Source organism: Agelaius phoeniceus, chromosome 35 (genome assembly GCF_051311805.1).
Source record: "Agelaius phoeniceus isolate bAgePho1 chromosome 35, bAgePho1.hap1, whole genome shotgun sequence".
In the NCBI taxonomy this organism is placed as follows: Eukaryota; Metazoa; Chordata; class Aves; order Passeriformes; family Icteridae; genus Agelaius; species Agelaius phoeniceus.
The window spans coordinates 1,438,089-1,454,681 of record NC_135299.1 but is presented as its reverse complement, the minus strand read 5'-3'; the positions used below and the strand labels follow the sequence as shown (position 1 = coordinate 1,454,681).

General features: G+C 60.4%; 2 protein-coding genes across 3 annotated transcripts; one reads left to right on the top strand and one right to left on the bottom strand.

Moving 5' to 3' along the window:
• The first annotated feature begins 253 nt into the window (after window positions 1–253).
• On the top strand, window positions 254–12,837 carry STAT2 (signal transducer and activator of transcription 2). Its single transcript, XM_054649215.2, has 24 exons — window positions 254–303; window positions 634–1,020; window positions 1,134–1,265; window positions 2,191–2,341; window positions 2,418–2,516; window positions 2,598–2,690; window positions 2,768–2,846; window positions 2,941–3,026; window positions 3,118–3,266; window positions 3,343–3,501; window positions 4,769–4,921; window positions 5,778–5,798; window positions 5,934–6,027; window positions 6,133–6,189; window positions 6,265–6,348; window positions 6,435–6,533; window positions 7,311–7,446; window positions 7,536–7,585; window positions 8,264–8,352; window positions 8,422–8,558; window positions 9,445–9,633; window positions 9,967–10,024; window positions 10,573–11,858; window positions 12,051–12,837. Exons 3-24 carry the CDS (start codon window positions 1,135–1,137, stop codon window positions 12,176–12,178), a joined length of 3,528 nt encoding a protein of 1,175 aa, XP_054505190.2. The 5' UTR covers window positions 254–303; window positions 634–1,020; window position 1,134; the 3' UTR covers window positions 12,179–12,837.
• Window positions 12,766–16,052, bottom strand: LOC129130685 (interleukin-23 subunit alpha). 2 transcript variants are annotated; one of them, XM_054649261.2, is made up of 4 exons: window positions 15,361–16,042; window positions 14,671–14,769; window positions 13,913–14,038; window positions 12,766–13,350 (listed from the first exon to the last, which is right to left on the bottom strand). In XM_054649261.2, exons 1-4 carry the CDS (start codon window positions 15,535–15,537, stop codon window positions 13,210–13,212), a joined length of 543 nt encoding a protein of 180 aa, XP_054505236.2. In that variant the 5' UTR covers window positions 15,538–16,042; the 3' UTR covers window positions 12,766–13,209. The 2 variants fall into 2 exon arrangements, with proteins under 2 accessions (XP_054505236.2, XP_077048797.1); XM_077192682.1 differs by having other exon boundaries at window positions 14,671–16,052.
• Between the last annotated feature and the right edge of the window lie 541 nt (window positions 16,053–16,593).

Sequence of the window (16,593 nt, the reverse complement as noted above, 5' to 3'; positions counted from 1 at the left end):
TGTCCTTACGGCCTGCCCCTGTCCCCATGGCCTGTCCCGGTCCCCTCCGCCCCCGTCCCTGTCCCCCCCGCCCATCCCGGGCCGCCGCCATTCCCTCCCCCGTTCCCCCCTGACCCCGCCCCCTCAACAACCCCGCCAGCATGGCCACGCCCCTCGCGCGTGACGTAAAATTGGGGAAATGAACGAACCCTCCCAAAGCCGGCGGTTGCGGGGGCGTGGCCCCCGCGCCGCTCTCCACCAATCACCGAGCAGAGTTGGGAGGGGGCGTGGCCAACCCGCCTTCCTGCTCCGGTGCCGGCGGAGGTGGCTCGGGGGTCCCGGGGGGGACCGGGGCGGGATGTGGGCGGTTCTGGAGCTCGGAGGGTCCCAGGGGAGGGGGGCACAGGCAGGGGACCCCGGCTGGGGCACACAGAGCGACCCTTGGAGGGCGGTCCCGCTGGGCGGGGGGCGTTCAGGGGCACCCACCCCACTGGGGATGGGGTTCAATGGGGGGGTTCAGTGGGGGTCCGGTCTAGGGGGGGCGTCTGAGGAGGTGTCTGGGGGTGCTGGGGGCCCTCGTGTGGGCGTTCCGTGCGTGTGCCCCCCGCCCCGGGTGGGGAACCTCCATGGGCTCACCCCCTGCTCCCACCACAGGACGCGGCTGCCGGTCCGCGACCACCCCAGCGGGAGCGAGGGGACCCCCGGGAGCAGCCAGAACCAGAGCGGAGGAACCCCCGGGACCAGCCAGGACCGAGCAGGAGCGCAGGGACCCCCGAGACCGAGCAGGAGCAGAGGGGGACCCCCGGGACCACCTAGGACCGAGCAGGAGCAGAGGGACCCCCGGGACTGAGCAGGAGCGAGGGGACCCCCGGGAGCACCCAGAACCAGAGCAGAGGGACCACCGGGACCGATCAGGAGCAGCGGGACCCCCGGGAGCAGCGGGAGCACCCAGAACCAGAGCAGAGGGACCCCCGGGACCGAGAAGGAGCGAGGGAACCCCCGGGAGCAGCGGGACCCCCGTGCGGCCGGTGCTGCAGGCAGGTGCGTGGGGCGCAGATGTGCCCAGCTGTGACACGCAGCTGTTTCTCACCCTCCGGTCCCTCGGTGACCCCGGCGGGGTCCCGGGACGCCCCTGACCCGCTGTCCCCCCCCAGCATGGCGCAGTGGCAGGAGGTGCAGGGCTTGGCCAACACTTACCTGGAGCAGGTGCACCAGCTGTACGCGGGCTCGGCGCTGCCCATGGCCGTGCGCCAGTCCTTGGCTGCCTGGATCGAGAGCCAGAACTGGTACCGGGGGAAAAAAGGGGCTGGGGGCGGTACCGGGGGAAAAAAGGGGCTGGGGGCGGCACCGGGGCTGGGGGCGGTACCGGGGGGGAACCGGGGCTGGGGGCGGCACCGGGGTTGGGGGCGGTACCGGGGGGTGTGGCAGTGTTTGAGGGTCGCCAGGTTGAGGAAAGAGATGAAAATCTTGAGTTCATGTTTCAGAAAGCTGATATTATATATTATATTATATTATATTATATTATATTATATTATATTATATTATATTATATTATATTATATTATATTATATTATATTATATTATATTATATTATATTATATTATATATCATATCATATCATATCATATCATATCATATCATATCTCATATCATTATATTATATCATATTAAAATAATAATTATTTATTATTATAATTAATAATAATTATATAATATTAAAATAATAGTGTCTATAATATATATTATTTGCTATATAGTATAGCATTTTAGTATAATATAATCTAATCTAATATGATATGATATAATACGATATAATTACTATACTAAAACTGTAAAAACCCATACTATACTAAATATATAATATAATACTATACTAAAAAAATAGAAGAAAGGATTTCATCAGAAAGCTCGAAAGGAATGAATAATAAACAGACTTTCCAGTTTCAGAAGGCTTATATTATTATATTATATTATATTATATTATATTATATTATATTATATTATATTATATTATATTATATTATATTATATTATATTATATTATATTATTATGTATCAGGGGGTCAGGGGGGCGAAAAAATCCTGGCAAAGGGACTTTTATAAAATAAAAAAAATGGATTTTTATAAAATAAAAGGGATTTTTATAAAATGCCCCAGGGTGAGGGGGGCCCGGGCGGGGCAGAGCCGGCGCTGAGCCCGCGCTGCCGCAGGCGCCAGGCAGCGGAGCCGCTCTGCTCGCACGCCCGCATGCTGTTCCACTCCTTACTGGTCTTACTGGGAGAGCGCCTGGGCAGCCTGGGCTCGGACCGCGAGGATTTCATGCTGAAGCACAACCTCCGCAAGGCTCACCGCGACCTCCAGGTGGGATTCAGGGCCGGGGGGGAGGGCAGTGGGGAGGGGTCTCCGCGCCGCGCTCACGCCCCCGAGCCCTCCCCAGGCTGAGTTCGAGGAGAAGCCGGAGAGCTTCGCCAACCTGGTGGCCAACCTGCTGCAGGAGGAGCGGCGGATCCTGCGCCTCGGGCAGGCCGAGGGGCAGGTAGGGAAGGGCTGTGCGACCCCCCCTGCCCACCCCGGTGGTCCCCCTGCAGCGCCCCCCACCCCATTTCTCCCTCCTTAGGCGGGGTCGGCCCCCGCGCCCAGCCCAGCCCCGGAGAGCGGGCGGGAGCAGCAGATCCAGCGGCGCTTGGCTGAGTTCCACACAGCCCTGCAGGTAACTCCACGACCCCTGAGACCCCCGGGACCCCCTCCGAGCCCCCCCGACCCCTCCTGACCCCTCCGTGCCCGCAGGAAGCCGAACGAGCCTTCAGGCACCTGGAGGATTTGCAGGATGCCTTCGACTTCTGCTTCAAGGTGCACTACCAGCCAGGTGAGAGCCTCACACCGGGGAGATGGGCAGGGAGGGGGGGTGGGAACTGCCCTGCGAGCCCCCCAAAACCCTGAGCGAGCCCCGCTGCCCTCAGGTGAGGAGAGGAACCGGGACCCCGGGTACCTCCAGGAGCTCCAATCCCTCCAAGCCAAACTGCAGAACCTGGACCGGCAGCGGCGGGTGAGGAAGGGGAGCTCGGGCTGGGTTTTTTGGGGTGGGGGGGGGTCCTACCCACCCTGAGCACCCCATTCAAAGCCAAATCTCCCTTCAGGAGGTGCTGGCTCAAATGCAGCAGCTTTTGGGGCGCAGTGAGACCCTGCAGGAGCTGCTGCAGCAGGAATTGGGGGGCTGGAGGGTGCGGCAGCAGCACCTGTGCCTGGGGGGCTCTGCCGACACCAACCTGCGCCCGCTGGAGACCTGGTAAGATTTTGGGGGGCTTGTGGGGGGGCTCGGGGGGGCTGCAGCCGAACCCCTCTGAGGTCCCTGAACCCCGCAGGTTCACGGAGTTGGGCCAGGGGTTGTTCCAGCTGCGGCAGCTGCTGCGGGCGCTGGGGGACCTGCGACAAAAGGTGACCTACGCCAGGGACCCGCTGGTGGCAGAGACGCCCCTGCTGGAGCAGAGGCTGCAGGAGCAGCTCACGCACCTGCTCAAGAGGTGGGCTGGGCCAGGAGGGCTCCAGGGTGGAGAGCAGGAAAAGGTTCTTCCCCCCAGAGGGTGGTGGAGAGCTGGGGAAGCTCTCCAGGGAATGGTGACCGAGGTTGACAGAGCTCCAGGAGTGTTTGGACAACAACTCCAGGAGTGTTTGGGCAACACTCCCAGGCACGTTTTGGGGTGTTTGTGCAGGGTCTGGAGTGGGATCAATTGTCCTGATGGGTTCCTTGCAGCTCTGGATGACTCAAGAGGTCTCCAGGGAATGGTGACCAAGGGTGACAGAGCTCCAGGAGTGTTTGGACAACACTCCCAGGCACGTTTTGGGGTGTCTGTGCAGGGTCTGGAGTGGGATCAATGGTCCTGATGGGTTCCTTCCAGCTCTGGGTATTCTGTAATTCAAGAGGTCAGGGAGGGTTGGGGCAATGCTCTGGGATTTGGGGGAAAATCACTGGGGAAGCTCCCCAGGGAATGGTGACCGAGGGTGACAGAGCCCCAGGAGTGTTTGGACAACAACAGGGTGGGATTTTGGGGTGTCTGTGCAGGGTCTGGAGTGGGATCAATGATCCTGATGGGCTCCTTGCAGCTCTGGATGACTCAAGAGGTCTCCAGGGAATGGTGTCCAAAGCTGACAGATCTGGGAGTGTTTGGACAACAACAGGGTGGGATTTTGGGGTGTCTGTGCAGGGTCTGGATGATCCTCATGGGTCTCTTGCAGCTCTGGGTATTCTGTAATTCAGGAGGTCAGGGAGGGTTTGGGCAATGCTCTGGGATTTGGGGAGAAATTTGTGGTGTCCTGTGCTGGGCTGGACTTTGATCCTGATGGTCCCTTCCAGCTCTGGGTGTTTGGACACCACTCAAATGTTGAAATTTAGGACAGGGCAGGTTTTGGGGTTATCCTGTGCCAGGAGTTGGACTTTTGATGGGTCCCTTCAATCTCTGAGTGTTTGGACACCACTCCAACATTGGGATTTAGGAGATTTTGGGGTTGTCCCATGCCAAGCCAGGAGCTGGAGATCATCCTGATGGATCCCTTCCATCTCTGGGTGTTTGGACACCACTCAAACATTGAGATTTAAGACAGGACAGATTTTGGGGGTGTCCTATGCCCAAACCAGGAGTTAAACCTGCATGGCTTCCCTCCAACCTGGGATTTGCCAGGATTTTCAGCCCAGGGAGGACAGGAGGGGTCTGGGGCAGGACAGGGGGGTCTCGGGGCAGCCCAGGGAGGACTGGGGGGTCTCAGGCAGCCCTGAACCCCCATTTTCCCCAGCGCCTTCGTGGTGGAGCAGCAGCCCAGCACCCCCAACGCCGGGAAGCGGCCCCTGGTGCTCCGAACCGCCGGGAAGTTCTCGAGCCGGGCCCGCCTGCTGGTGAGGCTGCACGACCGCAACCACCGCATGGAGGCCCGGATCCACATCGACAGGTGGGGCCGGCAGGGGGCAGGAGGATGGGAAACCTCTCAGGCTCCAAAGGGTTATTAAATTAAATGGAATTGTTTAGGTTGTTAAAGTAAATGATTTCGTTTATTACATTAAATAGTAATAAATAAATAAAATGTGAGGTATTAAATTATTTATTTATCAAATTTAATTATTCGATTTATTAAATTAAATAATAGTTATGGATAATTATATTTTTAATTGATTCAATTAAATAACTATTATATCATATTATTTAATATATTAAATTATTTATTTATCAAATCTAATTATTCAATTTATTCAATTAAATAATAATTATGGATAATTATTTTGTTTAATTGATTCAATTAAATAATAATTATAAATACATTATTTTATATATTAAATTTTTCATTTAATAAATTAAATAATAATTATAAATAATTGTATTATTTAATTTATTAAATAAATTAATAGCTGTAAAGAATGATATTATTTAATTTATTCAAATTTAATGTATTAAATTGCATTTTTAAATTTGTTAAAATAAATAATGATTACAAATAATTATATTATCTAATTTATTAATTTCTTTTTAGATTAATTTATTTAATTAAATAATGATTACAAATAATTGTATTATATACTTATTAATTTTTCATTTATCAAATTAATTTATTTAATTTATTAAATTAAATCATAATTATAAATAATTAGATCATTTAATTTATTCAAATTTTAAATTGTTAAATTATGGTAAAAATTATATAGAACAAACTAAGAATCTAGATATTACAATAAATATAAATATAATGTAATTTAAATATGACAATATTATGTGTGTCCCACCGGCCCTGACCCCTCCCTTATCTCTTGCAGGGACCCTCCCAACATCAAAGGGTGAGAGCTGGGACAGCGCTGGAGGGGCTGCGACCCCACCCCAGGGGTCCTGACGCCCCTATTTGCCCTCCCGGGGGTCCCGAGCCCCCCATTTGCCCTCCTGACCCCCTCCCACCTCCCGCCTGTGCCCCGCAGGTTCCGCCGGTTCAACATCCTGACATCGAGCAGCAAAACGCTCCTGGCCGGGGACAGTCCCCAGGAGGGGCTGGTCTGCGACTTCCAGTACCTCGTAGGGACCCCCCCGGACCCCCCCAGACCCCCAAATCCCCCCCCAGGGTGGGGGGCACGGTGAGGACCCCCCCACCCCCGGGGCTGACTCTGCTGTCCCCAACAGACCCTGAAGGAGCAGAAGGACAGCAGGGCTGGCAAGGGCAAAGGTGCCAGCGGCGAGGTGGGCACGGGATGGGGCTGGGGGGGCCGCGGGGGGGCCAGGCCGGGCGGTGACAGCGGTGTCACCTCCCCACAGGGTCCCCTGGTTGTGACAGAGGAGCTGCACCTCATCACCTTCACGCTGGCTTACGCCTACTGCGGGCTGGAGCTGGAGCTGGAGGTGAGGGCTGGGGGGCTTGGGGGGTTTGGGGACAGCCAGGGGGGGCTGGGGACAGCCAGCCTGAGCCCCTGTCCCCTCCTCCCCAGGCCACCACGCTGCCCTTTGTCATCATCTCCAACAACAACCAGTTCTCCAGTGCCTGGGCCTCCATCCTCTGGTTCAACATGCTCAGCTCTGACCCCAAGGCGAGCGGGACCCCCTGGCCCTGTGCCACCCCTGCCATTTTGCCACCCCTGCCCCCTGTGCCACCCCTGCCCCTGTGCCACCCCTGCCTCATGTCCCCTCTGCTGCTCCCTGTCCCCCCCTAGCCCTGTCTCTGTCCTGGTGTCCCCTGTGCCCTGTCCCCAAATCTGGGCCCAGTCCCTGCCCCATCCCAGCTGGTCCCCTGGTCCCAGTGCCCTGCCCTGCCTTGTCCCCTGTCCTTGTCCTTGGTCCTTGTCCCATCCCCTGCTTTGGTGCCTGTCCTTGGTCCCTGTCCCCTGCCCTGGTGCCTGTCCCCATCCCTTGAACCCCATCCCCTGCCACTTATCCCCATCCCTTGTCCCTGTCCCTGTCCCCTGCCACATGTCCCCATCCCCTGGTCCTCTGTCTGATCCCCGTGTCACGCTCCTGTGCCGTGTCCCCCTTCCCTACCCATGTCCTCCTCCTGTCTTCTCCCAGTGTCCCTGTCCCCTCCATGTCCCCATTCCCTACTCCAGTGCATGTCTCCATCCCCTCCCGCTGTCCCCATCCTCTCCCCTTGTCCCCATCTCCTCCCCATGTCCCCCTCCTCTGCTCCTGTCCCTGTCCCCATCCTCTGTTCCAGTCCCCTTCCACTGTCCCCATCCTCTCCCTATGTCCCCTCCTGCTGTCCCTGTCCCCTCCCGATGTCCCCATCCCGTGTCCCCCTCCCCTCCCACTGTCCTGGACCCCGCTCACCCCGTGTCCCCTGTGTCCCCTCCGTGTCCCCTCCGTGTCCCCAGGCCCAGCAGTTCTTCTCATCCCCGCCCCCAGCCCCGTGGCCCCGGCTGGCCGAGGTGCTGAGCTGGCAGTTCCAGAGCGTGGCCGAGCGGGGCCTCAGCCGGGACAACCTCCTGATGCTGGCCAAGAAACTCCTGGGTAAGGCCAGGGACACGTGGGGACACCAGGGGACAGCAGGGGACAGCAGGGGACATGGCTGTCCCCCCTTACTCTGCTCTCACCCCAAGGCTCGAAGCCGTCACCGGACAGCACCGTGGCCTGGCACAAGTTCTCAAAGGTCAGTAGGGCCTGTCCCTCTGTCCCCATGGCCCTGTTGCCTCTGTCCCTCCATGTCCCCATGGCCACGTCCCCTCCTTGTCCCTCCTATCCCTCCACATCCCCCTGTCTTCCCATCCCTCCATGTCCCCCGTCCCTCCATGTCCTCATGTCCCCATGTCCCTTCATGTTCCCCATGTCCCTTCCTGTCCTCCCCATGTCCCCCTCTCCCTCCATGTCCCCCTGTCCCTCCATGTCCCTTCCTGTCCCCTCCATCCCCATGTCTCCACCATGTCCCTCCATGTCCTCCCCATGTCCCTGTGTCCATCCATGTCCCCATGTCCCTCCACATCCCTTCCTGTCCCCTTCATCCCCATGTCCCCTCCATCCCCATGTCCCCACCATCCCTCCATGTCCCCACCATGTCCCTCCATGTCCCCCATCCCTCCATGTCCCCACCATGTCCCCACCATGTCCCTCCATGTCTCACATCCCTCCATGTCCTCCCCACGTCCCTGTGTCCATCCATGTCCCCCTGTCCCTCCACGTCCCTTCCTGTCCCCTCCATCCCCATGTCCCCACCATGTCCCACCATGTCCCTCCATGTCCCTCCATGTCCCCCATCCCTCTGTGTCCCCCATCCCTCCATGTCCTCCCCATGTCCCTGTGTCCATCCATGTCCCCCTGTCCCCTCCCTCAGGATGGAGCCTCCGGTTTCTCCTTCTGGGCCTGGCTGGACGGGATCCTGGGGCTGCTCCAGGAGCACCTCAAGCAGCTCTGGAAGAACGGGTAGGAGCAGGGCTGGGCTTGCTGGGGAGGGGTCTGGGGGTCCACAGGAGCTGACAGTGCCTCCCCCAGACTCATCCTGGGCTTCGTGAGCCGCAAGCAGGAGGAGAAACTGCTCAAGTCCAAGAGGACGGGGACGTTCCTGCTGCGCTTCAGCGAGAGCGTCCTGGGTGGTGTCACCTTCACGTGGGTGGAGCACCAGGAGACAGGTGAGGGAACCCCCCAGGAACCCCCCAGAACCCCCCTGGAGCAGGGGAAGCCTCTGTGGAGAGAGGGGATTTTCCATGTCCATGGTGAGGTTTATTGCGTCCTGAGCAAATTTTGGGGAGACCCTGGAGGTTCAGATCCACTGTAAGGCAAAGAAGATGAACCTCCCTCCCCTGAAGTTTAGCAAGCAAGAGGATAAATTCAGATTTAGGTTCAAAATGGATGAGAATGATGAAGCTGAATTCAGATTTAGGTTAAATTCAGATTTAGGTTCAAAATGGATGAGAATGGTGAAGCTGAATTCAGATTTAGGTTAAATTCAGATTTAGGTTCAAAATGGATGAGAATGGGGAAGCTGAATTCGGATTTAGGTTAAATTCAGATTTAGGTTCAAAATGGATGAGAATGGTGAAGCTGAATTCAGATTTAGGTTAAATTCAGATTTAGGTTCAAAATGGATGAGAATGGTGAAGCTGAATTCAGATTTAGGTTAGAAATTAATGAAAATGGGGAACCTGAATTCAGATTTAGGCTAAAAATGGATGAGAATGGGGAACATGAATTCAGATTTAGGTTCAAAATGGATGAGAATGGTGAAGTTGAATTCAGGTTTAGGTTAGAAATGAATGAGAATAGGAAACCTGAATTCAGGTTTAGGTTAGAAATTAATGAAAATGGGGAACCTGAATTCAGATTTACGTTAGAAATGGACGAGAATGGTGAAGTTGAATTCAGATTTAGGTTAAAAATGGATGAGAATGGTGGAGCTGAATTCAGGTTTAGGTTAAAAATGAACAAGAATGAATTCCCATCCCCAGCCCAGCTTTCTGTGGGACACAGGGATGATGGTGCCACCCCTCCAGCTGACCCCCGCTGTCCCCCCTGCAGGGTCCCCCACTTTCCACGCCGTGGAACCCTACACAGCCTCGGAGCTGGTGTCCCTGGCCCTGCCCGACATCATCCGTGACTACCACATGAGCCTGGAGGAGAAGAATCCAGAAAACCCCCTCAAGTTCCTGTACCCCAACATCCCCCGGGACGAGGCTTTCGGGCCCTACTACAGCCAGAGGCTGGAGGGTACGGCCTGGCACGGCCTGGCATGGCCTGGCGTGGCCTGGTACAGCCTGGCACGGCCTGGCACGGCCTGGCACGGCCTGGCACGGCCTGGCATGGCCTGGTACGGCCTGGTATGGCCTGGCACGGCCTGGCACGGCCTGGCATGGCCTGGCATGGCCTGGCACGGCCTGGCACGGCCTTGCATGGCCTGGTACGGCCTGGCAGGGCCTGGCAGGGCCTGGCATGGCCTGGTACGGCCTGGCACGGCCTGGCATGGCCTGGCACGGCCTGGCATGGCCTGGCATGGGCTGGGACTGAGCCAGGGCACCCCCTGATGTCTCTCTTTGTCCCCAGGGAACCTGAGCGAGTCCCAGAAGTACCTGAACCAGCGCCTCATCCGTGTGTCCTCCAGGTGAGGGGACACCTCTGTGGGGCTGTGGGGTCCCCTGACCCTGAGCCCTGACCCCAATCCCTGGTTGAACATGACCCCAGTCCCTGATAGTGACCCCAATCCCTGGCCCTGATCCCTGACTCTGATCCCAACCTTGATCCCCAATCCCCAACTCTGACCCTGATCCCTGATCTCGATCCCTGACCCTGATCCCTGATCCAATCCCTGACCCCAATCCCCAACTCTGACCCCAATCCCTGACCTCAATCCCTGACCCCAAACCCCAATCCCTGACTCCAAACCCCAATCCCTGACCCCAATCCCCAACTCTGACCCCAATCCCTGACCCTAATCCCCGACCCCAAACCCCAATCCCTGACCCTGACCCCAATCCCTGACCCCAATCCCTGACCCCAAACCCCAATCCCTGACCCCAATCCCCTGACCCCAATCCCTGACCCCAATCCCTGACCCTGACCCCAATCCCTGACCCCAATCCCTGCCCCAAATCCCCAATCCCCAACCCCTCACCCCAATCCCAACCCCAACCCCTCTGTCTGTCCCTCCAGGCCGCCCAACCGGCGTCAGACCGAGGAGGAGCTGCTGGTGGCCACGGAGAACCTGGAGACGCTGCAGCTGCAGCCCCGAGGGCAGGGGACACCTGGGGACCTGGGGACACCTCAGGGGGTGGCCACGAGCCCAGGGATGCCACGGGTCACCCATGGGATCCTGGGGACACGTCAAGGGGTGACCATGAGTCCAGGGACACTTCAGGTCATCCCTGAGAATTTGGGGACACCTCAAGGGGTGACCGTGAGTCCAGGGACACTTCAGGTCATCCCTGAGAATTTGGGGACACTTCAAGGGGTGACCGTGAGTCCAGGGACACTTCAGGTCATCCCTGAGAATTTGGGGACACCTCAAGGGATGACCGTGAGTCCAGGGACACTTCGGGTCACCCCTGAGAATTTGGGGACACTTCAAGGGGTGACCGTGAGTCCAGGGACACTTCAGGTCATCCCTGAGAATTTGGGGACACCTCAAGGGGTGACCGTGAGTCCAGGGACACTTCAGGTCATCCCTGAGAATTTGGGGACACTTCAAGGGGTGACCGTGAGTCCAGGGACACTTCGGGTCACCCCTGAGAATTTGGGGACACTTCAAGGGGTGACCGTGAGTCCAGGGACACTTCAGGTCATCCCTGAGAATTTGGGGACACCTCAAGGGATGACCGTGAGTCCAGGGACACTTCGGGTCACCCCTGAGAATTTGGGGACACCTCAAGGGGTGACCGTGAGTCCAGGGACACTTCGGGTCACCCCTGGGAACTTGGGGACATTTCAAGGAATGGCCACGAGCCCAGGGACACCACGGGTCACCCTTGGGAACCTGGGGACACCTCAGGTGATGGCCACAGGCCTGGGGACACTACAACCACAACCCCACAGGGAGCCACCACAGGTGACATCAGGAGTCCCCAAGCTCCAGGGGACACTGCAGGTGGCACCAGGAGCTGTGGGGAGCGTGCAGGTGCTGCCTGGGGGGCTGCAGGTGGCCTCAGGGGACTTGGGGACACTGCAGGGGACAGCGGAGCCACCGCGGGTCCCCGAGGAGCAGGGGACACTGCCAGCAGAGCTGAGGGACCTGGAGCTGCTGCCAGGGGGACAGGACATGCAGGAGCTGCTGCTGCAGGGGGGACAGGACATGCAGGAGCTGCTGGAGGGGCTGGAGCCACCCTCGGGGACCTTGGGGACATTGGGGACACTGGGAGTGGCTGAGCTGATGCCGGACGTGGTGGCAACCTTGGAGGAGAGCTTGGAGGAGAGCTTGGAGGAGAGCTTCCAGCTGAGCCCTGGTGAGTGGCTGGGGCTGGGGAGGAGGTGTCCCCTGGGCATTAAGGTGTCCCCCAGGGCACTGAGCTGTCCCCTGTCCCTGCCCTGTCCCTGAGCCCTGCCCTGTCCCCTGGGCACTGCCATGTCCCCTATGAGCACTGAGCTGTCCCCTGTCCCTGTCCCCCTGGCACTGAGCTGTCCCTGTCCCCCCGCAGGCAGCGCGGCTCTCCTGGCCCAGCACGATCCATTCCTGCCGCAGCCCGAGGACTCGGCCCTGCCCTCGGTGCCCTCCCTGTTCACCGACCTCCCCCCGCTGCACATCGACGCCAGCGACTTCCAGTGACCCCTCCCCTCCCGGGGACCCCTTCCAGAGACCCCTCCCCTCCCGGGGACCCCTTCCAGAGACCCCTCCCCAGTCCCCCCCTTTCCGGGGATCCCTCCTCAGTCCCTTCCCTTGGAGAGACCCCTCCCCTCCCAGGGGCCCTTCCCCAGTCCCTTCCATTCCAGGAACCCCTTCCGGGGACCCGTCCCCAACCCTTTCCCTTCCGGGGACCCCTCCTCAGCCCCTTCTCTTGTGGGGACCCTTCCCAGGGACCCCTCCCCGGTCCCTTATGGGGACCCCTCCTCAGTCACTTCCATTCCAGTGACCCCTCCCCAGCCCCTTCTCTTCCGGGGACCCCTCCCCTGCCTCTTCCCTCCTGGGGACCCCTCCTCGGTCCCTTCTCTTCCAGGGACCCCTCCCCAACCTTTCTGTTCTGGGGACCCTTCCCCAGTCCCTTCCCTCCCAGGGACCCCTCCCCGGTCTCTTCCTTTCAGGGGACCCCTCCCCGATCTCTTCCCCCCCAGAGACCCCTCCTCACCCCCCTCTCTGTAAATTAACCCCTTCCTATCTCCCCCCCCCCCCCCCCCCACGCACTCGCTGTTCTCTGCTCTCTTTGGGAGCTTTATTAGAAACTGATAAATACCCGAGATAAATAAAGGAACGGCTCCAATCATAAATAACCCCGGCAGGGGGGCAATAAATAATGGGGGGGCGATAAATAGGGGTGGGGGGCGATAAATAAATCGGGGGGGCGATAAATAAGGGGTGGGGGGGGCGATAAATAAGGGGTAGGGGGCGGTGTCTGGGGGTGGGGGGTCCGGGAGTGGAGGGCGATAAATAAGGGGAGGGGTGTCCGAGGGGGTGGGCGGTGTCCGGAATTAGGGGATGGGGGTGTCCTGGGTGGGTGGGGGGCGATAAATAAGGGGAGGGGGCGGTGTCCGAGGGTGGGCGGTGATAAATAAGGGCGGGGTCCGGGGGCGGGGTTGTTATCCGGGGGCGGGGTTGTTATCCGGGGGCGGGTGTTGTTATCCGGGGGCGGGTCGGGTCCGGTCTCAGCGGGCTCCGTGGTTGAAGACGCGGCCGATGAGGGCGGAGAAGGAGCGGAGCCGTTTCAGGGCCAGGTGCCGCTTCACCGGCTGCTCCCAAAGATCGGTGGGGGCCAGGAGGTGCCGGGGGGGGCGACCGTGCCCGTCCTGAGGGGACAGAGGGGACAGGGCGGGGTCAGGGGGGACCTGTGTGACCCCCCCCGGGGGACACTGAGGGTCATTGGGGAATACTGAGGGACCCCGGGGGACACTGAGGGTCATTGAGAGACACTGGGGGACACTGAGGGTCATTGAGGGACATTTGGGATGCTGAGAGACACTGTGAGACAGGGTGGGACATTTGAGGACCCTGAGGGACCCTCAGGGACATTTGGGGGACGCTAAGGGTCACTGAGGGCCACTAAGAGACCCTGAGGGCCATCTGGGGAGCCTGAGGGACATTTGGGGACCCTTAGGGTCCCTGAGGGCCATCTGGGGAGCCTGAGGGCCACTGAGGGTCCCTGAGGGACATTTGGGGACCCTGAGGGCCACTGAGGGTCCCTGAGGGCCATCTGGGGACGCTGAGGGACATCTGGGGAGCCTGAGGGCCACTAAGAGACCCTGAGGGCCACTGAGGGTCCCTGAGGGCCATCTGGGGACCCTGAGGGCCATTTGGGGTCCCTGAGGGCCATTTGGGGTCCCTGAGGGCCGGGCTGCCCGCGGTGCTGACCTGCACGAGGCGCAGCAGCTGCTCCATGGTGCTCTCCAGCTGCGGCTGCGGCAGCTCCTGGAAGATGTCGGAGCCCAGCAGGTCCCGGTAGTGCTGGAGCGCCTGGCGGATGCGCTGCAGGCAGAGCTGGGGGAGCAGGGGGGTGAGGTGGGGGTCCGGGATATCCCCACAGGACCCCCGAGTGCATCCCCCAGCATCCCTAGGAGCCCTCTGGGACCCCCTGCTTCATCCTCAGCATCCCTGGGACTCCCCCTGACATCTCCAGGACCCCCATGTGCATCCCTGGGACACTTCTGGGACCCCCGAGTGCATCCCCCAGCATCCCTGGGAGCCCTCTGGGACCTTCAGCTTCATCATCCCTGGGATCCCCCAGACATCCCCAGGACCCTCAAATTCATCCAGCAGCTTTCCTGGGACCCCTCTGGGACCCCCAAGTGCATCCCCCAGCACCCCTGAGACCCCCAGAAATCCCTGGGACCCCCCAAGTGAACCCCAGAGCATCCCCTGGAACCTCTAGACATCCCCAGGACCCCCAGAGCATCCCCTGGGACGCTTCTGGGACCCCCAGGTTTATCTTCAGAGCATCCCCTGGGACCCCCAGACATCCCTGGGACCCCCCAGGTGAACCCCAGAGCATCCCCTGGGACCTCCGGGCACCCCTGGGACGCCCCCAGGCACCCTCAGCCACACCCCCGAGCATCCCTGGGGTCCCCCTGGTGATCCCGGAGCCCTCCCGGTGCCCCCGGCGCCGCCGGTACCGTGTGGTTGCTCTCCAGGCTCAGGGGGTCGCAGGTGTCGCTGCAGCGGATCCGGGGGGGCCAATTTTGGGGTTCCTCCTCCAGCAGCTGCAGCCCCTCCTGGAGCAGCGATCGGGGCCGGTGCTCACGTCTCCGGTACGACCGGGACACCGAACCCCCCCGCCGCGATGAGCCCGCACCTCCCGGTGCTTCCCGAGCCTCCCGGTGCCCCCGGCCGAGCTCCCCGGTGCTTCCCGAGCTCCCGGTGCTTTCCGAGCCTCCTGCTCGTCCCGGCCGAGCCCCCCGGTCCTTCCCGAGTCCCCCGGTGCACCGGCCGAGTCCCGGCACTCCCCGGTCGGGCCCCCGGTGCCTCCCGAGCCCCCGGTGTTTCCCGAGTCCTCCGGTGCCCCCGGTGGAGTCCCCCGATGCTTCCCGAGCTCCTCGGCGCTCTGGCTGAGCCCCCCGGTCCTTCCCGAGCCCCTCGGTCCTTCTCGATGCCCCCGGTGCTTCCCGAGCCCCCCGGTGCACCGGCCGAATCCTGGCTCTCCCCGGCCGTGCTCTCCCGGCGCTTTCCGAACTCCCGGTGTCCCCAGCGGAGCTCCCGCTCTCTCCGGCCGAGCCCTCCGGTGCCCCGGCAGAACTCCCGGTGCTCTGGCTGAACCCCGGTGCCTCCCGAGTCCCCCCGTTGTTTTCCGATCCCCCGGTACTCACCAGCACCGGGTACGGCTCTCTGACCGCCCCCAGCAGCCGCGACAGCTCCCGGGACAGCACCCGGCAGGCGGCCCAGTCCGGCCGGCGGAGCGGTGCCGGTGCCGGTGCCGGTGCGGCGGGAGGCGGCGGCAGCAGCGCGAGGAGCAGGCACAGGCAGAGGCGGCGGAGCGGAGCCATCGCTGCTCGGTGTGTGCGGCCGCCGCTTCTCTTATAGGGCGGCGGCAGGTGGGGAATCCCGGGGCAGGTGCTCCTGCCCTGGCGCCTCCCCTCGAAAGCAGAACCGATACCGGGCCGGGGTCTCCGCGCTGCGCCCGTCGCACCGGGACGGGACCGCGCGGGATGGGACGGGCAGGAAAACCCGGGGCAGTTCCGGGCGGGATGGGAGGCACCGGCAGCACCGGGCGCCCCCTCGGTGCACCGGGGAGCGGCGGAGCCCTGGCGTGGCCGCTCTCCGGTGCCGCTGTGTCCGAGCCGGTGTTCCCGGGTGTCCTCGGTGTCCCCTCGGTGTCCCCTCGGTGTCTCCCCGGTGTTCCCAGGTGTCCCTGGTATCTTCCCGGTGTCCCCTCGTTGTCCCTTCTGTGTCCCCTTGGTGTCCCCCCGGTGTTCCCGGGCGTCCCCTCGTTATCACCCCATTGTCCCTTCGGTGTCCCCTCGGTGTCCCCTCGGTATTCCCGGGTGTCCCCTGGTATCTCCCCAGTGTCCCCTGATTGTCCCCTCGGTGTCCCCTCATTGTCCCCCCGTTGTCCCGGGCCGGGCCGGGCCGTGTTGCCGCAATCTCGGCGCTTTCGTGGGTGGCGGCGGCTTCGGCTCTTCCCGCCCCGCCCGCCGGGGCTGCCCCCGGCTTTCCCCGGCACCGGGAGCGCCGCGGGCAGCGGGGATGGGCCGGGCACGGGGGCAGCGGGGAGGGGACACGGCCGGGACGCCGGGACACTTGGGCACATTTGGGGACATCGGTGGGGCTGAGGGACACCGGGGACGGGGGGAGACATTGAGGGACACCAAAGGACATTTAGGGACATTAAGGTGCATTTGGGGACACTGAGGGACACTGAAAGGCATCTGGGGACACTTTGGGGACCCCATGGGGTACTGGAGACACGGTGGGACCCTAGGGGACATTGAGGGACCCCTTGGAACATTGTGGGACCCCCGTGCACGCTGTGTAGGAATGCCAAGGACTGCGCGGCACACTTGGGGGCCCCGAGGGGTGCCAGACACCCGCGGGCACCGTGG